Here is a 27,142-nt window from a genome sequence, read left to right as displayed (position 1 = left end):
TCAACTTGTCCCTTTTCTTGGAACCCTCTGGGGGTTGAAACACAGGTAGAACTATCTCCTGATTTAAATGGAAGGCAGAGACTACCTTCGGTAAAAATTGCGGCACTGTTCTCAGAACAGCCCTGTCATCGTGAAAGATTAAGAAGGGAGATTTGCATGACAAGGCTCCCAACTCAGACACCCTCTTAGCAGATGCTACTGCTAACAAAAACACTAACTTCCACGTGAGAAACTTAAAGTCAGCCGACCTCAAAGGCTCAAAAGGTGCCTTCTGAAGGCAATCCAAAACCAGTGACAGGTCCCAAGGTGCTACTGGTTGCTTGTAAGGGGGATTCAGTTTGGATACCCCTTGTAAAAAAGTTTGAATCTCCGGTAAAATGGCAATTCTTTTTTGAAAATAGATGGACAAGGCCGAAATCTGCACCTTCAACGACTGAAGGCTTAGGCCCGAAGAAAATCCATCTTGTAAAAAATCCAACATTTTTGATAATTTGAAGTGAGATGTGTGAGCTTTTTGCCTCTCACACCATCTAATATAAGTCTTCCAGACTCTATAATAATTTGCAGAAGAAACAGCCTTTCTGGCTTTTATCATAGTCTGCACTACTGCGTCAGAAAATCCTTTCTTTTTCAAAATGGCGGTTTCAATAACCAAGCCGTCAAAATCAATCGATCGGAATCCAGATGATTGAATGGGCCTTGTCTTAACAGGTCTGGTCTCAGAGGTAGACGCCATGAATCCACTGATAACCTCTGAAGCCTCGAATACCAAGACCTCCTTGGCCAATCTGGGGCCACAAGGATCACCGGGACCTTCTGGTCCTGTACCCTCTTTAACAGTCTTGCTAACATCGGAATAGGAGGGAATGCATAAAGAAGATTTCCCTGCCAATGGGTAGTCATGGCATCCACTGCCTCTGCTAGCGGATCTCTCGTTCTGGCATAGAACCTGGGCACCTGATGGTTGAACCTGGATGCCATTAGGTCCAAATCCGGAGTTCCCCACATTGCAGTGATCTGGTGAAACACCTGAGGGTGTAGGCTCCATTCTCCTTCCTTGAGCTCCTCCCTGCTCAGGAAGTCTGCTTCTATATTCTCCACTCCTGGAATGAATATAGCCGATACTGCAGGAACATTCTGTTCCGCCCATAGAAAGATTCTGGACACCTCCCACATGGCCAATCTGCTGCGTGTACCTCCCTGGTGATTCAGATACGCCACAGCTGTGGCATTGTCGGTCTGAATCCTCAAGGGGGAGTTCCTTAACCTGTCTCCCGCCAAGGAAATCACTTTCCAGACAGCTCTCAGCTCCAAGATGTTGATTGGCAACGCTGATTCCTCTGCCGTCCACAGGCCCTGCAGCCTGAGATCCAGGGCTACTGCCCCCCAGCCCCTGAGACTGGCATCGGTAGTTACTATCAACCAGTCCCAGGTCTGTAATGACCGACCCCACTGAAGGGAATCTACCTCTGTCCACCATTTCAAGGAGTCCCGAGTGTCTGCGGACAGCACTATCAACTCCGTCTTCATGGTCAAAGTGTTTCCTGACCAGGCTGACAAAATGTTCCATTGGAATACTCGAGAGTGGAACCTGGCAAATTGAAGCGTTTCGAATGACGCCACCATTTTCCCCAGGAGTTTGAGGCACCTCCATACTGACAAGCTCGGAGCACTGAGGATCTCCTGAACTAGATTGACCAGGTCCCTGGCCTTTATCTCCGGGAGGAATACCCGATGGAGATGGGTATCCAGTATGACTCCCAAGAACTGGATCCTCTGTGATGGTACCAACTGAGATTTTTGTAAGTTTAAAATCCAGCCGTGAGCCTGCAAAAAACTGATGGCCTCTTTTAAATGACTTTGAAGCAGTGTTGCTGATTCTGCTTTGAACAGGAGATCGTCCAAATAGGGTATTACTGTGATTCCCCTGAGCCTCAGCACTGCCGCCATCACAGACATTATTTTTGTAAATACCCTTGGCGCGGTTGCTAGGCCAAAGGGTAACGCCCGGAACTGTAAATGCAGGTCTCCTATGGCAAATCTCAACAGCATCTGATGTTCCGGGTGAATGGGAACGTGCAGATATGCGTCCTGGACATCCATGGACGCCAGAAATTCTCCCTGGTCCAGACTCAGGAGTACAGTTCTCAAAGACTCCATTTTGAAATGGTCTACCCAAAGGTGAACATTTAAGGACTTCAAATTTAGTATTGGTCTGAAAGACCCGTCTGGTTTGGGCACCAGGAACAGCGTGGAGTAAAATCCTTTCTTCCACTCTGCCCTGGGAACCGGGACTACCACCCCTTTTTCCAAAAGGGAATGAGCCGCTCTCATAAGAGCTGTGCGCAGGAGCGCCTGCTTTGGTATGGGTGTGGGGATGAACCTCTTTGGAGTCCGCCCTCTGAAAGGGATTTTGTAACCCTGGGTAATAATCTCTAAGACCCAGGTATCCTGGTCTAGAGAAGCCCAAGCGTCTCTGAAGTGTGTAAGACGCCCCCCCACCTTTATCCCTGCCGGGCTGATCCCCTGGCAGTCATGCGGAGGGTTTTTCCTCTCCTTTAGAGGCAGGCTTCTTATTGAAAGAGCCAAACTTGGACCTTTGGGATTTGCCCCTGGAGTTCTGGAACTTTCCCCTGAACGATTGTCCCCGAAAGGACGCACCACCTCTAGGGGAGGGCCGAAAGGACGGCCTAAAAGCAGCAAATCTGGATGACTGCTTTGTTGAGGAGGCCGGCAGAAACGTACTCTTGCCGCCTGTGGCTTGTTTTATAATCTCCTCAAGCTCAGAACCAAAAAGTAACTTTCCCTTGAAAGCTAACATTTCTAAGGCCTTTTTGGACTCATTGTCCGCTTCCCAGGCCTTAAGCCAGAGTACCCTCCTGGCATTTATGGAGACTGTGGATACTCTGGTAGCCATTTTAAGAGCTTCCTCCTCTGCTTCCACCGCATATTCTGCAGCGGCCTTAATCTTTTCTGCTACCAGCAAAGCACCGTGGTCAGCCTGCAGCATGGTGCATAGCTCACCAGCCCACTCTATAATGGCCTTAGAGACCCAGGCTGAAGCAATAAGGGGACGCAGGGTAAACCCCACCCCTTCAAAAATAGCCTTGAGGTTTCCCTCTAGCTTTTTATCCACAGCATCTTTAAAAGCTGCACCACCCTGTACAGGTAATACCGTAGCTTTTGATAAGCGTGCCACAGAAGCATCCACAACAGGCACCTTTTCCCAGAGTTCAGAATGAGACTCCGGCATGGGGTACAGACTAAGGAATCTTTTAGGCATCTGTAGCCTCTTATCTGGGGTTTTCCAAGCCCCTTCCAATAGTTCCTGTAACCCCTCATCTGAGGGAAAAGTAACAGCCTCCTTTCGCTGTCGCTTAAAAACACCCTTAACAGGGGTCTTATCCTCAACAGACAGTTTTAACGCCTGTTTTACAGCCACAATAAGATCCTCTATACCAGCAGCAGAGGTCTCTTCAAAATCATCACCCTGGTCCCAGGGTGTGTCAGTATACTCTCCTTCCTCTTCCTCTAACACATTAGGCATAGCATAAGACCTTTTAGGGGTCCCTGTAACCTCATCCATTTTGTCCAGTATTTCACTGAATCTGTTGATCCCCTTAGCAGTATCCTGCATCACCTGAATAAGTGCAGGATCTGCCTGGGTAAGAGGTAAGGAGCCAGACGACTGCTGAGATGATGGCATAGGTCTCTGTGATTCTACCAGCACATCACTCTGCCTGTCCAGAAGCTGCACCAAAGCGTTTACCGACCTGCCTAGGGCACTGGCCCACGCAGGTTCACTCTGCTCTCCCCTATGGTGTTCACTGCCCATGGGTCTCACATCAGCGCAAGTAATACATAAGCCCCCCTTGGCCATCTGCTCAGGGACAAACTTTTGTGTGCAAACATTGCACGCGCTCAGTGCACTAAGGACTCCCTCCCCCAAAACCACAGCCTGATGCTCAGACATGATGCAAGTGAAGCGTATATATATATATCTCAATATACACAGTGCAAACAATTGTACAAGCGTTTATACAAAGTCAATGCACCCAATCACTTAGCTGTCTGTAGGTTTCAACTGCGGGGAAGCGATGCCCAGGAAATCCAAGTCACTCTGCCAGGATCAATAAGCCAGCTCAGCTCCGCTGCAAGCGTTCTGAAAGGCGCCAAAGTCAGAGTGAAGGAAGAGACCAAAGTCCCTGCTGCTGCGGGGTCCGTGACCTTTTGGCGCCAACCACCCCCAGCTAGCCGCTCCTTAGGTAGGATTTCCTTGTTCCAGTATCTCCCCCTCAAATGGGGACCACTTGGAACATGCCTGTCACAGCGCTGCTGTCCTCTCAGTCAGGAGCTCAGCGTGTAAGCTCCGCATAAAATGGCCGCCGCCATCACGGAGCGCCTGTCCCCCATGATCCCCACCTAAATGTGGAGCCGGTTTCAGGCTACTCCGGAGCCCAGGCAGCCTCTTAATAGAGGCTGTAAGCGCAGCACAGGGAGACCAGACAGAGTCTACCCTGTGCACAGAGAGCTGACAGGACGCGCTTCTGTCAGCTCCTGCTGCGCTAGCAGTGTGAGGATTCACTATGAAAATCCTCACACTGTGCCTACCTAGCTAGGGTAATAGTTAATAAAATAATAAAAAAACCCTAACTACTCTAATTCTTCGGCTGCTCCTGCAGCCCTTTAGAATAGCACCCACTCCAGTGGGCACCTAACACGAACTGAAGAGTCCAGGGATGCAGTAGGGGAGGAGCCTACCCTCTAAAGCTTTAGGATAGGTGCCTGGCTCCTTCGGACCCTCCTACATCCCAGTGTTGAGCTGTGTCACCAGGACCATTGAAAGAGAAAAATCGCATGCGATTTATCACATGCAGTCCCCCCGGGGTGCTGCTGTCAGCGGGAGCTGAGCAGGGCATGGGGGCTGCAAGCAGGCAGCGGACGCTGCCTGTAGTACCTGCGGTGGAGGGAGCCAGATGCCGAGCGGGGGACTGCAAGCAGGGATCCAGGCAGGGGAGGCAGTGGGCGCACTGGTCCAGGCGGTGAACTCCGCGAGGGGACCAGAGAGCAGAGACCGGGTAGCGTAGGGGAAGCCAGGCGGACATAGAAATGAATTAACAGTCAGTGATTGGCTGAGAGCTCTCTCAGTCAGAGAGCTCTCAGCCAATTACTGGCTGTCCATTCATTTCTATGTGCCCGGCTTCCCCTACACTACCCGGTCTCTGTCTCTGATCCCCTTGCAGCGTTCACCGCCTGGAAGTATCTATTTGTGGCACTCCCCCCCCCACCCAGGATAGTGCGCCAACTGCCTCTCTAGCCCGGCTCCCTGCTTACAGTCCCCCGCTCGGCTCCCTCCACCGCACGTACTATACGCTGCGTCCCCTGCCCGCCTTGGGCTGCACATAAGATTTAACAAATCTTATGTGCAGCCCGTCCGACCACCCGAATCCGACCCGATGCGCACGGGACCGCGCATCGGGTCGGATGGGATGTCTGCACATGCGATTTGGTCCGATTTCACGGCCCGATTCCTCCGAATCGGGTTAAATCGGGCCCAAATCGCATAGTGTATGGCGGCCTTTAAATCTGGGCCTCAGGCTTCAAAGAGTTCACAATCTCCAGGTCACTTAGCAGGCGGACAGGTGCATTAATTACACACTGACACATTTTACATGATCCATTGCTAGAGTTAGTTATTTCTCTGTTCATTCTGTTACTAGACCAGAAATGAGCAATTTGGGTATTGGGGACAGAGTCTGAAAACCTATGATCTATATCAGCGGTTGCCAACCCTTTCTCTCTTCTGTACCCCTTGATTAGGCTTATCATTTAGGAGTACCCCCTCCTCTCAATTTGAAATATCCACAGTGCCTTCGAATGGAGTCGAAGTGAGTGGCATGCATGTCCTTATATTAAAAGGAGTAGCGGAGGAGTAGTGTGCGTTCAGGAACCGGGTCCCTCGGTGTCTGGCCGATGGCTGTGTACTGTCTCGGGGGTTCCCGCTAATGCCTGTAAGATTAATGCTGCTGCATCCTCCACCTGTATCAGCGTAGGGAAGATGATTGCGGATGTCTAAGGGCAATGCGGGTAGCTCCCGGTGGATTGCTGGTCGAGCATAAGCATGAAGAGACGCTGATGATGCAGCAGTCAAAACCGGAAGTGACGCAACATGGTTTGTCTCCATGGTAATGGGAGAGTTCTACCACCATCGGGGGACTTCTTTCACCATTAACAATATTTTTAAGTTTCCCCCAACTGGTCTGCAGAATTCCCCAGGGCAACATTTATGCATTATTTATTTATTGTTTTTAGAAGTATTCAGTCTTGAAAAAAAATATATGGGTAGGACAAGGAGGCATACTATTTTGTGTTTGTTTTTAACTTAGCCCAGTGAGAGTTAGCGGGTGTCATGTGCATGAATCGGTACTTACCCCTAATCTAAGATTAATTATAACCCCTGCCATACACTTAATCTGCCGTTCCAACCTGTGTAGCTCTTGCAGTGCAGTTAAGTACACACTGTGCTGAGAGCCACAGCTGAAGCTTGCTCAGCAGACAGCTTCAATATTGCAGATATTCTTTTTTACATATCAGAGAACGAATATGGTGAGACTGGAGAAGGTAATACATTTACATAATGCATATGGCTGCATTGCTGTTCGGTGTGTCTTCTTGTTGGTTACAAAGTATTTATTTTCAAATGGAAACTGTATGAACTCATTATTTATCAATATAATCAGGATGTAACAACTGTGACAGTGCAGGGATAGGATCATAGGAATGATTACAGGAAATAATATGAAAGAACCAAACGCTGTCTTAATGATGGAGGAATAAAGTCAAGAGAGTGACAAAATCTACTGTAGCTAGAGAGAGTCCACCAATAGTAGAAATAATGTGGTATACACAATTACAATATTTACACAGACAGATGTAAGCAAGAGAAAGATGGGTAAAAAAAACAGTGAGGAAGAGGAAGAGGGAGAGAAGTAAGAGGAAGGGAAGGGAGGAAGTGAGTGAGGTAGAGAGGAGAAGAGAAATGGCATAAAAAGGATGCAGAGTGAGAAAAAAGGTAACACATGGGTAGATGGGGAAGATAAAGGACATGGGGGAAAAAGCATGGTAGCTCTGGGTACAACAGCTAGTTTTTTTTATTTGGGAAACATACGGATGACCGGCAGGGGAGATTGTGGCAGTTAGAATACTGATGCCAGCATTCTTAAGCAGGTTATCCTGTCAGGGGTCAGGAAAGTATACTAACCCTAACCCCTGTCCCCTGCTGCTTAACCCTATCCCCTCCCTCCCCATCTAGTGCCTAAAACCTAACCCCCCCTTCCTATCTCAGCCGAACCCACCATGCATACTTCATTAGGCATCCCAGCAGTTGGAATTTCCGAAGTCGGAATTCTCATTGATTATGGGTTTTCGACACTGGTCTCCTGGTGGTAGTCGGTATGCAGGCATTTGTATTGTGAACAACGGTATTCCCGCTGCTGAAAGCATCCCATTTATTTATTGGAGCTTTCCCATTAAATTTCCATGAGAGATGATGACATTCCACGCTACTTTTTTGAAATTTAGATCATTCATTTTCAAGCAAATCTAAAAGATTTCAGGTCACTTATACACCTTTTACATTAGCACAAATCCAGGTTTTTTCATGTGAATAAGCACCATGCAACATTTTTTGCATGTGTGAATGCAAATAATATTGTCCTAAGCCCTGTGCTACCAACTAGGGTTGCCAATCCCGGGGCATTTTTTCAATCCCGGGAATTCGGGATTGAAAAATGCCCAATCCCTGGGTTCCCGGGTTTGAGTTCCCTAATACAAAAACCCGCCCCTGCCGCCCGCATATTTACTTACAGGTGCGGTGCGGCCGGGCGGGAGATGGAGCTGGGCGGATACAGCCAGGTGTGTTGGCGGGAGGCTGTAGCCTGGGTGGGTGGTTGTCAGGCGATGGTGTGGGTCCAGGTAGAGGCGAATGCATTCTGGGAAGGAGGGCGGGCGGCAGGAGGTCAGCGCGGTGCGCACAGGAGTCAGATGAGGAGGCGGCGGCTGTTGTGTGGCCTGTGCAGCGTGAACTCTGACGTCGTCACGCTGCACAGAGCCGCACTGCCCGGGACGGGAGAAGCCGGGCAGCGTCTGAGCACCAGCTCAGACGCTGCCCAGCATTAGACTGCGCAAGCGTGGCGAGCGCAGCGAGCCCCGCAAGGGGTCATGTAATACATGTAAAGTAATCAGTGTCCCCTCGCGTGTAAAATCAACTCCATGCCGACGTGGATAGTGCGGGTATGAAAAGGTTGGGAGGACGAGTAACCGCGTCCGCTCGCCACGCTTCGGGGTGACGTGGATAGTGGGGGTGTGCATGGGTGCTTTTAAAATGAAGTACCATCACATCTAATGGGTGCAATGAAAACTTGCATTGCATAGAAAAATTGCATGCAATGCTTTGCGATTTTCTTATGGTGCTGTATGTATGTGAATTGGGTGCTCTGCAAATACACAAGTACTGAATACATCTATAATAGTAATTTTGCATACGAGTGAAAAGTGCCTTACAGAGGAACCTCAGTGTAAACATAACAATGGCCACAGATAGAATAAGTGGTTTGTACACAGTGGCCCTTATTCAGATCTGATCGCAGTACAAATTTGTTCTCAAAATGGGCAAAACCATGTGCACTGCAGGTGGGGCAGACATAACATGTATAGAGAGTTAGATTTGTGTGAGTTATTTTGTTTCTGTGCAGGGTAAATACTGGCTGCATTATTTTTACACTGCAATTTAGATTTCAGTTTTAACACACCCCACCCAAATGTCATCTCTCTGTACATGCTACATCTGCCCAACCTGTAGTGCACATAGGAGGTTATTCTGGTTGGTGCGGTCTGTTCCGAAATCTTTCAGAGCGGAGCGGACCGCACGCCACGCTGTGCGGACATCGTAAGAAGAAACGGCCACAGGTCCTCCGTATTCGGACGGACTCACTCTTTAAGAAGAGGGTGTGTTTACGGACTACATCCAAACCGTGCGTGTGCGGTGGCCACACACAAATTCTGCACGGTCTTACAGCGTCAGAACGGACGGGAAGCTGCCCGCACGCACTGATGCGGTGTATGTACGTAAAACTCACGACTGTTATTGCCCTCGGTTCGAATGTTTTGTTTGGTTCCCCTGTTGCCCTCTTTCTGCTACCATTACTGTGTGCTGTACTTGAAGTGTTGGTGCTATACTTTTGTTGTGAAGCCACCTGATGTACATTTTGGTTTGTTTTGTAAATTCGTGTTATGGTACCTTTATTTTTTGGCATGTGCCAAATAACATGCTATTAAAATGTTATGCTTTCCCTAACTGTCATAATTTTTTCATTTGATCCCCAAATGAGTGCTGTTATTGCTGAATGTAAAAGTGACATGTATATTTATATTAGTGATACCAAGTTCTGTCCATTGCTTGCAGTGTAAATGTGTCTAAAAAATGCAGCCGTGATTTCAGCATATATTTGTCTGTTTTGTAATGGTCCATTTAGGCTGCAATGGTTCCAATTGAAGCAATGAAAAGAGTGTAATTAATGAGTAGAGAAGTGGATTGTATTGTGTTCAGCTGACAGTGGTTCAGGTGCGGCCGTACTAATTGGGCGATCCAAATGCCTAGCACATGGCCGAGTGGTGTCCACAAAGTAATACTTGCTTATGCGCATATTTCCTGGCTGTTGGTTCGTTTGCAGTCGGTGTTCTGTCCGAATGCACGCCTACCAGAGTTAGTGCACTCCCTCATGTACGCCCATATTTACGCCCAGTTTAGCCCCTTGTGTAGTTCCGAATGACGCCCATATAACGCCCATATTTCCCGAGTGAATGCGGTGCACATTTCTGTACGGTATTAGTGAGAACGAGTACGGAGACCGTGCGTGGCACATGCGCATTGCGTTGCCTACGCATGCGGCTAAAAAACGCCATCCGAAAGAATTCGGAAAATTACGCATCGACCAGAATAAGGCCCATAGTTTTGCCCATTTTGAGAACAAATTTTTACTATGATCAGATCTGAATAAGGGCCAGTGTGTAATGAAATGCAGAAGACCCAAGATGACCTGACAGGCAGAGCTTAACTTCCAGTTAATAGAACAGTCCTAACCCTACTCATACTCCAATCCATACCCGTTCGGCAGGCTGGGGGAGTTCTATAATGACATTTCCTGCCATCAATCCTATGATCCTATCACTGCACTGTTACAGTTATTACATCCTGATTATATTGACAAATAAGGAGTTCATACAATTTCCATTTGAAAAGAGATACTTTCTAACCACCAAGAAGACACAGTGCAGCTACATTTGAAACCCATGGACCATGCAATGTGGCTGCACAACGCATCGCACCAGAGACATGCACATTATATAAATATCTTATTTAGGTCACTAATGTGACAAAAGTACAACACAGGGAAATACAGACTACTGGCACTAACATTTCATGTACTAATATTTGTGGCTAACCGCTTGGGGAATTAGCAGCAAATATTGTGATAAATAGGCCCCTATGACTAAATAGGCTATGACAGTGGTTTCCAAACTACGACAAAGTGGCACCCAAGAGCATCAGAATTTTTTTCACGGCACCCCTAGACCAAAAGTTTCTTATTCTGTAAATTGTTTTGTATGTCATACATAGGTTTATTTATGGGTGAGGGACAGGATTAGCTGCTGTTTGTCCACATATTTTATTATTGGCAGCCCATAAGCAATGCTTTTGCCTTTTACATTGACCACAAATAATTTATATTGGCACTGGACCACCAATCCAAGGCAAGTGTCCTGAGGCACCTCAGGGAGCCACGGCACACATTTTGGGAACCACTGAGCTATGAAATTTAGGGGTAGTGTGAATTGGTACCACTGGCGAATTGTAAAAGTGTCTTCTGGCATATGGCACAGAAATGCTAGGGGGAATGGGAACCAGACCAGACTCCAGTCATCAAACTGCCATTCTGGAGCTTTTAGTGTCTGGTCCCGAGTCATTCCGGGGTGTCACATCTGATTGGGGTGACTATGCCACCTGCCACAAGGGAGTGAGAGATTACAACTTTTCTGTATGGTCAGGGGATGTAGGGAATTCCAGAACACTCCTGACCATAATTGGAGACTGTAATCTCTCCTTCCCCATCTCCTGGATGACAACTGTCACAGGTAACCCTCAGAAGGGACACCCCTTGACAGGTAACTACAAGCTCCGGGATGGCAATTTGATGAATGGAGCCTGTTCAGTCCGGCGTTCTCAGGCATGGTCCAGTAACAGTTCTGGCTTTTACCTAGTCCTAATGTTAGGTAAATGAGAACACATCTGTAGCAGATGTACAGCTTGGATATACACTATGATACTAGCACATGCCTATAGCTTAGCAAAGTCTTACATAACATGAGTGATTGATTGCATTCTGATGGGAGTATGCAGTGTGACCACTACAGTACACGTGTTACGTCACATCTGCAGGTCATACAGTCCATTAAATAGCCCCTGAATACGGTACCCCAATCACTAATGTACGCTCACTGCACTTACTCAGGGTGGCCACGGTGCCGGACTGGAAAAGCAGGCAGTCCTCCCTATGGCGGGACTCCAGCAGCACACCATAGCACGCCGGGTCCTGCCGGACATGGACCTTCAGCCCCTTGCTCAGAGCCATGGTTGGGAATCAGCAGCAGCGCAGTCACCACATGTCCCAGAGAGCTTGTGCACGGGGGGAGGACATTACCAGCCCATCCAGATAATGCATCCCTGCTCCAGGTCTGCTAAGTAGTAAGCACCGCCATACAGAGCCGGACACGGTTACATTGCTCTGCATCCAGTCACCATCTTCTTGCACCCCAATACTTTGGTGTCGTGTTACTATATCCCAGCAGCTGCAATGTAGCTGATGTCACCAGGTGATCCGGTTAGTGCTTCCTATAAGCCAGTCTCTGCAGTCCCCGGACAGATCTCATACTCCGTGCTCCGCCGGTCACAGTCACAGCCAACCAAACTCACTCACTTCCAGGAGAAGGGTGTACCCGGACACCCGATTGCTGCTCAGCAGAAGTACATTTCTGCACTCTGGGAACTAGGATCAGTCTCCTGCAGTTACTGACACATCCAGCTCACCCAAGCAAAGTTATAATCTATAAGCAATGACCTCTTCACCCAAAATCTTATTATGGTCGACCCTATTGGCAGCTATGGCCTCCTCTCTCTCTCTCTCTCTCTGCATAGATCTTCAGTGTTTTCTGGTAATTCCTCTCCGAGCCAGGCGTAACTCTCAGATCTGCCTAGGAAAAAGTCTTGCAGTTTGCTTATGAAGGGAGTTTACTTTTATTTCTTCCTTTCTGTCCCCCTGACTCCTCCTTGCTGGCTGGGCAGGTAGAAGCAATTCTACGCCCTCTAGCGGATGTTTGTCAGAATGCAAAGTGATGTTCAGTATCAAAGAAACAAGTTCGCACCCATTAAATTTCATTTATTTATAAATAAATATTTATTAACAGTTATTTGTATAGCGCACACATAGGAACACAAGATCGACATGGTCAATAGATTTACAAGCAAAAGGTAGACAGTTCCTGAGGTCAACAGATATAATAGAGAATAGAATAGAGACTTGTGTCATTAGATGCGACACAAGTAGTCGACACTTTTTTTTTACATGTTTATCCAACTTTTGCTCGATTTACTATCCAGGTGGACTACAATTTGGAATAGTCAATTTTGGCGCGCGCAGTAGCGTGATCATCCTTGGACAAAGCTATGTGAGCAAAGCGAGCCCATAAGGACCCTCTGATAGTTCTTAAATATGGTTAAACATACAAAACCACGGTCTACCTTTAACTTGTTGACCTAATGCATGTCTGCCATATGAGGTCGATCTAAGGACTGATTATCTAGATGGGTGTGGTATATAGTCCCGACAGTCATTAGCCCAACGCTGGGATCCCGACTGGTCGGACTCAGACAGCGGGGCAAGCGCAAGAGAGCCCCTTGTAGGCTTTCTGCACTCGCCACGCTGCGGGCACGGTGGCTCGCTATGCTTGCCATCTATTCTATTCTCCCTCTATGGGGGTCGTGGACCCCCACGAGGGAGAATAGCCAGTGGCCGTCGGGGTAATGACTGTTGGGAAACTGTCCAGCACCCATCTAGACAGTGTAGATCTTCGTTACCACACTTGGAGACCCCTTAGGGTGCATTTTAAATAACTTGTCCATAATCTAGCTGTGTGCATATTATATCAAAGTGCTTAATAAAAGTGTGATACAATTGAAGCATATCTGCAGCATTATCCGGCATTAAAGCAAAGTGAAACAGGACAAAAATCAACCACAACTCTGAAAAGCAAAAGGACACCTTTCAGTGAGTTTGCTTTAATCTTACATCGCTCATCTCTTGGCTGTTTAGTCTGGATAATCAACACTATTTTGAAATTGCACAAACTATCAATAGAAGCATCGCCGATGTTATTGACAGTTTTGTGACTGCACAGCTGTACCCATGCTATTTTGCCTTTCTACATATGAAAGTACTGTCTGAGTTACTGTTCTAACAACACTGTACTGTCACCTGCATTTCTGCACTATTTTTATTACAGGGACCACTTCTATTTTCATTTTATCTTCCCCTAGTTACCTATCACACACTCGAAAGATACTTATCTTTTCATGGAGATCTTTCTTAATTGATGGTACTCTTTACTTCATTATTCGTCTCCGATAAGGTAGGTACATGAAAAGATAAGATTTTGGGAAATAGAACGGTGTGATGATCTATTTATTCACAGAATGATTGATAAGAAGAACATCCAGTGTCATCACACCGTTCTATTTCCCAAAATCTTATCTTTTCATGTACCTACCTTATCAGAGACGAATAATGAAGTAAAGAGTACCATCAATTAAGAAAGATCTCCATGAAAAGATAAGTATAGATATATTCTTCATTCAGCGCCACTTGTTCCAGAACCCTACTTTCGCTTGTATATTTAATGGATCAATAGGGATTGATCCACGGGCTTTGGAAATACAGGTAGTAGAATCACAGGAGTGCCCCACTTTAATTCCATCCTTCTAGAAAAATTGCTACCTATCACACACTATGGGGGTGATTCCAATTGACTTGGCAAGCTGTGAAGCTTGCAGCTTAGCGAGTCCTTGTGATGCCGCTGCCCCCCCACCTAATCCTAAATTTGCACGCTGTTCCCACCTCTGTCTCCTACACCTCCTCCTCTCTCCTCTCTGCCAGCTTCTTTTCCCCTCCTCTCTATTATCCCAATCTCATTCACATCTTCCCAACAATGGTCCTACTATTCCACCAATCAGCCCTGCTCACTCATTCCTCTACCTGTCATCCCTCCTCACCTCTATGTACCTCGCACTGAACTCCTTGCTTGCCCATCTCTGCAAGATCACTTCCTAGCTCAGGCACATCATCCCTGCCCTACAAATTAATCTCATCTCTACCCTGAGATCTCATCCACATCTCTCCCAAAAATGATCTTCCTCTCTCCTGTGACTCTGGAATGCCAAATCTGTCTAACAAATTGATCCCCACCCGTTACCTCTTCATCTCCAACTCATTGAATCTCCTGGCCATTACAGAAACCTGGGGCGAAATGTAATAGGGTGCGATTTTTAGACTAAAAAAAAATCGCACCAAATCGCACCTTTAAAAATCGCATTTTTTGCCGCGAATTCGCATATGTAATGAGATGCGAATTAGCGGCAAAAAAATGCGATTTGCCGCGATTTGCCGCGATTTTTAGTCATGAAAATGTGCGCATTTTCAGTCATGAAAATGTGCGCATTTTTATAAATGCGCTTTTGTGCAAAAAAAAAAAAGTAAAAAAAAAACGGCGTGGGGTCCCCCCTCCTAAGCATAACCAGCCCCGGGCTCATTGAGCCGGACCTGGTTCCAAAAATACGGGGGGACAAAAAGCATAGGGGTCCCCCGTATTTCTGAAACCAGCCCCGGACTCTTGGACCGGTCCTGGTTCCAAAAATACGGGGGACAAAAAATCTGGGGGTCCCCCGTATTTTGAAACCAGCACCGGGCTCCAACAGCCCGCGGTGTCATGCCACAGCCGGGGGACACTTTTTATACAAGGTCCCCCGGCCAAAACATGAGCACCGTGGCTGGTCAGCCTTGGACGGGGTACCTGGAGGAGTGGGGACCCCCCCAATAAAGGGGTCCCCCCCCCCCAGGCTTCACCCGTCCAGGGCTGAAGCCCGGGGCTGTCACCGGCGTCCGTGGCCAGTGGACGCCGGCCTGATAGGGTTAAATCCATCATACATATAATTACATTGCTTTTTACCGGCGAACTACAAGTGCCAGCAGACCTCCCCCGCATGCTGGGACTTGGAGAACCACAAGTCCCAGCATGCAGGGCATTAATGGGCCCGCTGGGACTTGTAGTCCACCTGTAAAAAGAATGTTTATAAAAAACACACACACAGAGAAGTACAAGTTTATTACACACACACACCTCAATTTTACACCAGCATACTTACCATTCCTGGATCCAGCGCTGGTCTGGCTGCTTCACAGCCGGCTCCCCCCGCACTGACAGGCAGCGGGGAGAACCGGCTTTCTCCGTTGCCTGTCACCGGCTTTCTCCGTAGCTTCTGTAGCTCTGTCCGAGTGCTACAGAGGCTGAGAGCGTGATTGGCTGAGCTACAGTATGCGTCTCCATGGAGACGCATAGCTCAGTCCTGATTGGCTGAAAGCCGGTTCTCCCCGCTGCCTGTCAGTGCGGGGGGAGCCGGCTGTGAAGCAGCCAGACCAGCGCTGGATCCAGGAATGGTAAGTATGCTGGTGTAAAATTGAGGTGTGTGTGTGTAATAAACTTGTACTTCTCTGTGTGTGTGTTTTTTATAAACATTCTTTTTACAGGTGGACTACAAGTCCCAGCGGGCCCATTAATGCCCTGCATGCTGGGACTTGTGGTTCTTCAAGTCCCAGCATGCGGGGGAGGTCTGCTGGCACTTGTAGTTCGCCGGTAAAAAGCAATGTAATTATATGTATGATGGATTTAACCCTATCAGGCCGGCGTCCACTGGCCACGGACGCCGGTGACAGCCCCGGGCTTCAGCCCTGGACGGGTGAAGCCTGGGGGGGACCCCTTTATTGGGGGGGTCCCCACTCCTCCAGGTACCCCGTCCAAGGCTGACCAGCCACGGTGCTCATGTTTTGGCCGGGGGACCTTGTATAAAAAGTGTCCCCCGGCTGTGGCATGACACCGCGGGCTGTTGGAGCCCGGTGCTGGTTTCAAAATACGGGGGACCCCCAGATTTTTTGTCCCCCGTATTTTTGGAACCAGGACCGGTCCAAGAGTCCGGGGCTGGTTTCAGAAATACGGGGGACCCCTATGCTTTTTGTCCCCCCGTATTTTTGGAACCAGGTCCGGCTCAATGAGCCCGGGGCTGGTTATGCTTAGGAGGGGGGACCCCACGCCGTTTTTTTTTTATAAAAACACTTTTACACATTTTTATTAACAGAACCATGCACAGATCTCAATGATCTGTGCATGGTTCTGTCAAATTCGCCTGTCAGAACCTGGTCTATTTTTTTTGCGATTTTTGGTAACATTGACCAAAAATCGCACCCTATTACATTTGCGAGTTGTATACTTTATAATGGGAAAACATCTGGATGCGAATTGAAATGTGACTAAAAATCGCACTTCTAAAAGTGCGATTTCGCGGTAAAAAGTGCGATTTTTTACCGCGATTTTCAACCTATTAAATGTGCGATTTTCGGAAAATGTGCGATTTCGGCCGTTTTTGACCAAAAATCGCACATGTCTAAAAAATCACACCCTATTACATTTCGCCCCTGGTTTCCTACTCTAGTTCCATTTCTCCTGCTACTCTCTGTTGTGGTCCTCACATTCATACACACCTGCTCTCTCTTAACGTATCCCTCTCTGCTTCTCTATCTTATAACTCCAAATGCTACCATCACTACGTATAACATTGTAGCCATTGACACAGCTTCCTTATCCCCTCTGTTTGGCTCATTTCGGTCTCATATTCTCTATCTCTTTTGTCATGAACAAGCCACTTCCCTATACCATACCTCCTGACTCTGTAGCTCTTGCGACCACCATTCACCCTCATAGACCAACACCCTAAACCTGGCATTTGAAATTCACCAGATATATGCAAAAATGTTCATGTACTGCTGAGCGGCAGTGGAAGAAATCACACTCTAAAGCAGACTTCCTCCATTTCAAATTGACAGTATGTTCTCATCCTAAAGTGATGGTCTTTCCATCTGTAATCAATCATATTTCAAGAATCTCATCTCAATATAATGTCCTAAACTCCAACAAACTTTTTGCCACCGTCAATTCCCTCTGCCCAACTGCACCTAGTCTCCCTTGCTAATTTCCCTTGACTTTGCCACCTACTGTACTTCACATACAAATCTGACTTCATACAGATATAGCCAAGCTCATCATTGCTGCAATATGGCTGCTCATGCCCGAAAGCTGGACTTGTGGCATAGAATCGCTATGCTGCGCATATTGCTTTTCTAGGAGCCCAATTGCCGGATGAGGCATGTGGCAATTGGCAAAGTAATGATGATCGTGGCTACATCTGTATATTAAGATATCACATTGCAACAGACCTTCAACAACCTGCCCCCTACTTTCCCTAACCACCCCTCTCCATCCATTTCACCAACTCTGACTTCTTCCCCTATATCTGAAGACGAATTATGAACCACCTATCCACTAGTCCAGTGGTAGCCAACTCCAGTCCTCGAGAGCTACCAACAGTTCACATTTTCTAGATCACCTAGCTGGGGTACAGGTGCACTCATTTCTGACTGACACATTATAAATGATCCACAGGTGGAGCTAATTACTTTACTTATGATTCTGTGAGGAGACCTGGAAAATGTTAACTGTTGGTAGCTCTCGAGGACTGGAGTTGGCTATCCCTGCAATAGTCTCTATCCCCTTCTGCCTCCTTGCTACCTCTCTTCAACTGCCTATTCCTGTCTTGCACACCTCATCAATGTCTCCCTCTTATCTGGCACTATCGGTTTCAAGCATGCCATTGTCTCTCCTATTCTTATAAAACATACTCTTGATCTTAACCGGCTTTCCAACTACTGACCTCTCTCTCTAGCTTTCCTCTCGCTTCCAAACTCCTTGAGCACATTAACATAGAAAAAAATCCACACAAGCCTCACAATTAGGGTGCCCAATCCCGGGATCGGTGGGATCCCGGGATCCGGCCCCAGGATTTCGGGATTAGACTGCACATGCGCAGTCTAATGCCGGGAAGTGTCTGAGGTCATGCTGCGCAGGCATAGGTCATGCCCGGCAGTATGATGCCGCGCCGCCAGCCCGCCCACCCAGCCAGCAGCATGGACGACCTGTTCCCCCACCCAGCAACTGGGCTCCTGGCTCCCGGCAGTATGAAACTGACCGGCAACAATGCTGCACCCTCAAATGTATGTAAATGCGGGGCAGCCAGGGCGTCTTTTTATTAGGAAAGCCAATCTCGGGAATCCTGGGTTTGAGCATTTTTCAATCCCGGGATTGAAAAAATGCCCCGGGATTGGCTTTCCTACTCACAATATTCCACTAGCCTTACGACATCCAACAAGAAAAGTAAGTACTTTAGTGGGTGCGCTGAGAATCAGTTACAGATCATAAAATATAAGCTTTATTTTTATGTATTAAAACCTGAATAATAAATTGGTGAAATATTAAAATATAGCTATAGCCATATATGGGTTAACTCACCCTGTATATATGCACTGTGTAACGATCTAGTTCAGTTTATAATTGCTATGACAGTGTTAATGTCTCAGGTTGTTCAATGCAGCACTGCCAGAAGTATTACTGCAACCAATATTATTAGTATCTATGTTCCTATATTTGTAAGAAACTCCTACAACATAATGGAGTCCTGTGTACCTTCATTTGTCAAACCAGTGTATTATTTCACTGTTCTGAATATTCCTCCTACATACTGTAAGAGCTATCTGTCTAATATTTTCAATAATCGATTAGTATCTGACTTCATTAATCATATAGTGTGGAGACAGGGCCGGTGCAAGGTTTGAAGGCGCCCTAGGCGAAGGTTCACAATGCTGCCCCTTCTGTTTCTCAACATCTTCCAGCCCAACCCAGTGGTGTGAATAGAAATGATGTACGCCCTCCTACCAAAAAGTTTCTGGCACCCGTTCTTATTCATATTAGCAGTGCCAGCAGGTCTGAATTGGCCCTTAAGCTCTCAGCCTCCAGTAGTAGCAGTGGGGGAGGGGTGGCACAGATATGTGATGACTATCTCAGGAAATTAAAGTATAAACAGTAATTGCAGATGCTGCCATTTTGAGTGTCTATATGTGTAGTCAGTGACACAGGAACACAGCATATTAGGCTACTATCCATCAGACAGGACCAGTCTCTCACTCTATTCAGCTGCTTCCGGCACAGCTCATCTGTCTCATGTAGGGGCGGAGCTACATTACCCAGCTGAGAGTGAGAAGGAGACCGCACAGCACAGCAGGGGATGGGAGCTGACATGCTGGCTGTGTAGAGTGGCAGCACAGCACCTACGGTAGCCCAGGGAGCAGGGGAAGACAGAGACTGCCTCAAGTAATACTTGCAGTTGCCTCCACCATCATAACAGCCTTCTTCTTGTGAGATGGATTCGGGGGCGCCCTCTGGTGGCCGGCGTCCTAGTCAGCTTCCTAAAGCTGCCTAGTGGAAGCTCTGGCCCTGAGTGGAGATGACGGTTAATGATGCTCAAATCTACCTGTACTGTCCCAATTTCTCTCCTCACTCGTAATACCAACTGTGTCTTCTGTGATGTCCCAGTGCTTTCTCAAACTTAACATGTCAAAGACTGAGCTATTCTTGATTCCTCTGTGTCCTTTAAACCTAATAGCACCTAATAGCTTCCTATGTCTCCAATTCAGTGTCACAAGGCAACCTAGGACCAAGAGGTCCCAAAGGGCCCCTTTAAGATCATCCAAAACATTCCCAGAGGAGAATCGCTCAACTACTGCACGACGTTGTGACATCATATGGACCTGCCAACACAGTGAAAGTTCCTTTGATGTTCTTTGTTAGGATAAGAAAATGTTTGTACACAAAAAATGGTTTCATCCACTGTATGTGGGCAGTCAGTTTACTTTAATTAAATGAAACACATGTAGTAATCCTACTATCAAAAGACCATCAATAACCACACACCCCCCCCCCCCACCATCATATATACATGCAGCTCAATGTTGACTATATCTTCAACAACTGCATGTTCAGCGGGGGTTGGATGATGTCACTGAACTAACTAACTCGTTAATGTCTAATGTGTATGAACTAGACTGTTCGGCCATGAAATCACAGATTATATAATATAGTGCGTACCCAACTTAACTCTGCAAGGGTATTGCACAGTCACAGATAACATTTACAGGATTAACAAACACAAACTTTTAACCTCATCAGGGTTACTGGCACATGTTTTTAAAAACATTTATCCCCACTTTTAAATGTATTACTTTTGTACTTTTTAAACTATTTTTTCCCCACATTTGTGACTACATCAATTATAAAAATCTGTTTACTTGCAAAACAGTTAAAAATGTAAAAAAATATAATTAGATATGCCTAACATTAATTTGTCCATAAAGAGGTGGACAGATTTAGGCTGGTACAGTTAAAAGGGGGACATTTGCTTGTTTACTCACCAGGGCGACTTGGGGATGCTGAGCGGTCCGTGTCAACTATATGGATCCCAGGAAGAACTTTGGGATCCCAGAAAGAACTTGCAGTGATCCTTTGGCATCTTTGCTTTGCACGTCCCCAAAGTACTTTTTGACATTTTTCAAGTTCCGCGGGTAGAAGCTCACGTTTCTTATTGCATCCAGGTCCAACTTACATAACGCATTCTGCCAAGATGCAGGCATCTTGTGTGCCTGAGCACCCAAAAACCGTGGGCACAACTGCACTATGGCATGGACCAAGGTAGCCTCCAAGACATTTGTGAACTCCAAAAAAACTTCAAAATCTCTCAAACCAGCAAAATCACTCCACTCCTTCCTTGTCTCCTTCTTACACCAAAGGCCAAAATGGTGGATCAGGGTTTTATATAGGATGTAGGAGGTACAATCATGTGACTGCTGGGTGCCAATGACTTTCTATTAAACTGTGCAACATACATTGTGAACCCGCATTCTGGTTGGTCTAAAAACTCATATGCTTAGTGTGTAGAAATCGCATGCATAACATTTGTGCCTGAAAACTCTGACCCTATTAGATGGACTAAGTTACCGGATGAACTTGCACATTAAAATGTCTGAGACGGTGTTACTTTGGGCCTTATTTTGGTTCATTCTTTCTGACAAAATCCTTCTTAGATGGACAAAACCATGTGCACTGCAGGGGGGGGGGGGGGGGGGGGGGGGCAGATGTAACATGTGCAGAGAGAATTAGATTTGGGTGAGTATTTTTGTTTTTGTGCAGGGAAAATACTGATTGCTTTATTTTTACACTGCAATATAGATATCACTTTGAAGTAAAACCCCACCCAAATCTAATTCTCTCTGCACATGTTACATCTGCCCCACCTGCAGTGCACATGGTTTTGCCCATCTAAGAAGGATTTTGTCAGAAAGAATGAACCAAAGTAAGGCCCTTTATCTGGCACAAGACACACCAAATGGTGACAATATTACATTAGGCCGTTTATATGCAGTAAAACTTATTTATAACACAATACCGGTTTATGGACTTTTATGACAAGTAAACCAAGATGCATATTACATATCAAGGGTAACTGATGTAAATGAAAATAAAATTAGCACTAGTTTATATGAGCGATAGATTTCACTGCAATAGAAAATACAGCATATTATCGTACATTATACAGACAGTGGACTAATAATTCTCCACTGCTGAATGTAGCCTTGTAATTCAAAGTGTGTTCTATACCCATCTTACATTGGATTCCATGTAACTGCTCATTTCTTATTTTATTTTAATACTACAAGTAAATGTTATATACAGTATATAAACACTACTAATAACAAGTTTTATATATGAGAATAACATTGAGGAGTACAAAACATATGGCTGAGAGCAATGTCATAATGTCATTTCATAATATTTACTGGTGGTGAGAACTTTCATCATTTCCTCCCACAGATTAAATAAGATGCAGACATCACACTGACCTTCCCAATCATTAAACTTGTATCTTCCCTTGATATTATAGTTATACAGTTTATTAATGGAGCAGAAAATGTCTACCTGTGTAAATGTGTCACTGTATCATGCTTAACATTATTTTACATTCTCTTTTAAAGTTAATAATATTTGCATCTTTATTGCTGAGCCACCAGTGGGATGTGCAGCACATGCTTTTTGTACTGTGTGATGAGGTGCCGCAGGAGCGCGCACCTCAAAGCACACATCGCACTGCCGGGAATCGGAGCGTGTATGGGCTCCTTAAGACACACCCTTCCCAACTATTAATATTTCTGCACATTTTAAATCTGCCTCACCAGCAGTGCCACAGTTTTGCGAAGGTTCAAATTGCTCCACTTTTTAAATCCTAAATCTGAATACTTTTTTTTTGTAAATTTTTTTAAAGAATGTCTCCTGAAGAGGAAAGATATCTATCTGCAAAATGCACAAATGTTTTCCTGGGGGAGAAAAATCATGGTTCTCCAGAATACCTATTCTACTTGTCAGGGGCAGACCAAGAGAGTGGAGTGCCCAAGTGCTGCCTCTAAATGGACATCCCACTCTACTGTGCATGCACATGGCGCCTACTCCTTGTTTCCAGTGATATCTGCAGAAACAACAGAGAAGTAATTATTGTGAATAGGTGCGGGGTATGCAGTGTGTCCTCCCTCGGCCGCAGGGAACATTGCGCACCACACACCGTGCACCCACCTACTTTTACAGAAGGTAGTGATCACAAAAAGGAGCTGCTAGGGGTGCATGAAAGGGTTACGTGCTGTATGTATGTGTGTAGATGGGGGGTTTGGTGGCACCTGTGAGTGCCACCAACCCCCCCATCTACCTACATCTAATGCACCAAGGAGGGCACCCACGATCTACAAAACACTTTGGAGCGGAGTGCCGACCACCCCACGATTGTCATATATATATATGTCATATATATATATATATCATACTTGCCTACCTGACCCACTCCATGCGGGAGAAAATGCTCTGTTTCTGGACTTCCCTGGTAATGTATGATTGCCATCACCTGTGGGGAGCTAGGTAAAGGTGTTTCACCACAGGTGATGGCAATCATACATTACCAGAGAAGTCCAGGAGCAGAGCATTTTTCTCCCACATGGAGAGGGTCAGGTAGGCAAGTATGATATAGATATGTATGTATATATATATATATACACACACGCACACACACACGCACTGAAGTGCAAAGGTTGTGGCATAGGTGAGTCTCGTGTAGGCCCGACAAGTGCAGCAACTCTAAAAGTGACTGGAAATTTTGACCCATGAAATTTGTATAGCTTCACACAGCTCCCTGATAGTTGTAGGTGCAAGATCTTGGATGCTAATGAACCTATCCACCCTGTCCCATAAATGCTGAATTGGGCTCTTGTTGGGGAATGCGGTGGCCAAAGCATTCATGGGAACTCTCCAAAAGTGTCCTTGATCCAATCTGGAATATTCCATCATTGTGGGGTACATATTTTCCATGAAAGGCTGCAATTGGTCATCAAACACTGTCATTTAGTGGTTACTGGTCAATGACATGTACAGGCGGACCAGTGGACCGAACCCATACCACATGAGCACACCCCCTTTATGGAACCGCCACCAGCCTGCATGGTGTCTTGTTAACAACTGGGACCCATGGCCTCATTGAGCCCGCATCATACCTAAAACATCTGGAACCGTTACATAGTAATTAAGGCTGAATAAAGACTTTTCAACCTTCGTTATTAAAGTGCATAATCTATTTGCTTCATCCCTTATAAACCCCAAATCGTATTTAATTATATACAGATTTCAATTGTTGTCCAACCTTATTTTAAAAGAATTTGTTTCTGCCGACACCACTTCTCCAGGAAGAGCGTTCCACAATTTTACTGCCCTGAACATCATTTTTTTTTTTTAAGGGTTACTTACCACCACGCCACATGTTTCAGTCCTGTTGGGTCCATTTAGTGATGTCACATGAGGTGCTCTGTCTGGAGTTGTAGTGTTAACATAAGCACTCTGGTGGGTCTACTGTTCTTACAAACAATTTTGCATTGACCTGCTCGATAAGTCTGGTACCACCTACATTGAATGTAATTTGAGTTGGCATGTTACCATGTACAATTCCAACCATATGCTGCTGCTCACAATCATTAAGAACCCGTTACCAACGGCACTGTCCAAGGATGGTAATGCCTTCTATGAGACATTTGCAGTATACACATGAAACGATAGATTAAGAAATGTTGAATGTCTGCACAACTTCAGGCATGGCTATCAAGAGGCAGACTGAGGAATCATTAGTCAGTGGAGGTCTTAAATGGCACCCTGCTTAGTGTGGTGCTGTACATAGCTACTTACTATGCAACATTACAGAGCCGACCCTGAGCAGCATTCCCCTCTGCTGTGCATGCATTCACTTGGCATTGAGCTTCTGCACATGTGCAGAAGCTGTCTCCAAAGCTGCATGACTGGAGTGGAGCGGAGTTCCAATCGCAGCGGCAAGTGAGTGCGGCTATGGAAAAGACAACAGGACTGGCCTACCAGGAACAGGTCCAGTGGGCCAATTTTCCCCTTAAATTCATATTCAGATAGAACAGGCTTTTTATTGCAATGATAATTGGGTCATCGTAGAAAAAAATTATTGCATAATTTAGCATATGGATTATTTTTATGTAGATTACAGTGAAGTGAAAAAAAAAATTTGATTTTGTATTTACTTTGTTAATAACAGATTTTGTTTCCTCCAATATAAAAAAAGATTGTAATAAAGCATTGGGTACTCATTGATTTTCAATATCAATATCAAGATGTGTCAATCCTTTGGGGAGAAAGTGGAGAAGTTGCTAAACCAACGTATCAGCTTTTGTCATTTATCTTACAATGTTTGAAATTACAGCTAGCAAATAATTAGTTTGCTTTGGACAACTACTATTTATCTTTCTCATAACTTGGTATTTTTCCATATATTGTTATAATCTCTTTTTTTTTTTTTGATAGATATAAGGTTGTGAATGTCATACATACAAATCAAATCTCTTTATGGACTAGCTGAGTCCATCTGCAGGTAAGCTTTAACATTCCAAAAGTATTGCATATTAAAGGTGGTCATACATCATAAAGACCGGTCAACAATCATGATTGTGTCCAATTTCCCTTTCCACCAGTCCATGGTGGTTTTTGGACACACAATGTACTCACAATCTGTCATAAAATCCATCATACAATTCATTGGATGCATGACTGTATGACTGAAGCTACATTTAAATAGGGGGCAGGCCTACTAGGATCAAAAGGATAGGAGTACCAAAAATCTATTTTTTTTGTTTAATTTACAGGTTGCCAGCAACTACCAATCTGCTCACGACTGCTGTGTTATGCCATTATTAAATAGCCCTAATGAAGCAATCCTCTGAAAACTGTTTTCAGAGTAGTGACAGAATTGTGCAAAAGGACGTCCACTGCTCTCTTCAGCCGCCCGCCCATCTGCCGCTGGAAACTTCTGTAGCTCCCAGCATCTTCACAGCCACGGGCTGCCCGGAAGCTGCACCTCTGTTCTCTGCTAGTCAGGGAGGGAGTGTCACATGACTCTGGTTGTATGAGCCATCTAAAGACAAATTGCATGTGCTTAAAAGCACATAGAATCTGCTCCCAATCCCAACTGATCTGACATGCAGCAGGTCAGATCAGAGGACCAATCCTCCAATCTCCCGGGGCCGGGATTGTATGATTGTGTGCACACAATCTGCATACAATCCATTTTACAATCCATTGAGATTGTATGATTGGGTGCAATGTCTTTCAGGTGTATGGGGGCCTTTAGTGTTTTGGATCTTAAACATGTTCAAATGTGAACTAGGCTATTCTGAAATAAACATCAATAATAACTAAACCATATAAAATTGTGATCTAAATGCAGTTTACTCATAAACGTTGTTAATAAATGTTTACCATCCATCCCAAAAGATAGTGAGATTTTTGCTCTTGTATTATCTTTATGATGTAAACCTATACATGTAAAGTGAAAGCTGTGGAGTCCTCTCAGTGATGGGACTGGGCCACAGCCATATAGGTGTATGCCTAGGGAGCCATTGTTACAGGAGTGCACCCAGCAGGCACAGCAGTCAACGCCGTCTCTTATCAAAGGAGAGGTCACCAGCACAAATGACCTCCCAGTTGTTACACTACAGTGAGTGCTTTTTCTACTATTTTCATATTACAGAAAAAAATAACTGATTGTAGCGGTGATATTGGGAAAGGTTCTCTGTTGGCAGCTCCTACGTGTGTCTTCCTCCACATGTGGCATAGAAATTGATTGTGAAACCTACAAGAGACCATGTGATCTCTCACAGCAGTCAGTAGACAGGGGGCATACATTTGTGGAGTGTACTGTATGAGGACAATACTTGAAGGTGGGACTGACTGTCATTTAAGTGGCACCAGCGAAAATCTTGCCTTTGGCACCAAATTGGTCTGGGTCAGCGCTGCTCAAGTCAACCAATATAGATACCCATATAGCATAAATAGAGTGACAGGTTTAAAAAAAAAAATCTTTGTTTTCCAATAACAAAGATGAACAAATCTTAACCATGAGCTACTTCCTCATGGTAAATCTAAGACAGGTTGAAAAGGAAAATATCAAGAAAGACTATTTTAATTGGAGGCTTACATCCATTTACGAAAACACCAATTGAAAAAAGCACAATGAAATAAAATACCCCAAAGTTATCAATAAAATTAGTTTACATTAGAAAGCAAGTCCACCCAAAACGACATTTCCCAATGTATCTACACACCTGCAAGATATGTATATAAGTTACTGTATTTAGCATCAGAGAACAGAGCATTTTTCATAAGTGACTACAAATAGGTAAGGCACCTTAGAGCTTTTCTTTTCCACAATAAAATT

General features: G+C 45.5%; 1 protein-coding gene across 2 annotated transcripts in view; it reads right to left on the bottom strand.

Annotated features, from left to right (window-relative positions):
* The window catches only part of SYNJ2 (synaptojanin 2), a 145,376-nt gene extending 133,049 nt beyond the window's left edge, over window positions 1-12,327 (bottom strand). For both annotated transcript variants that reach the window (XM_083176346.1, XM_083176347.1), the window contains exon 1: window positions 11,567-12,327. In XM_083176346.1, coding sequence (XP_083032472.1) covers window positions 11,567-11,690 — 124 coding nt within the window. In that variant the 5' untranslated portion in view covers window positions 11,691-12,327. The remainder of the gene's footprint in view (window positions 1-11,566) is intronic.
* Between the last annotated feature and the right edge of the window lie 14,815 nt (window positions 12,328-27,142).

This window comes from Crinia signifera, chromosome 3 (assembly GCF_055691185.1).
Source record: "Crinia signifera chromosome 3, ASM5569118v1, whole genome shotgun sequence".
In the NCBI taxonomy this organism is placed as follows: Eukaryota; Metazoa; Chordata; class Amphibia; order Anura; family Myobatrachidae; genus Crinia; species Crinia signifera.
The sequence above is the reverse complement of the archived record's forward strand: the minus strand, read 5'-3'. Positions and strand labels throughout refer to the sequence as shown.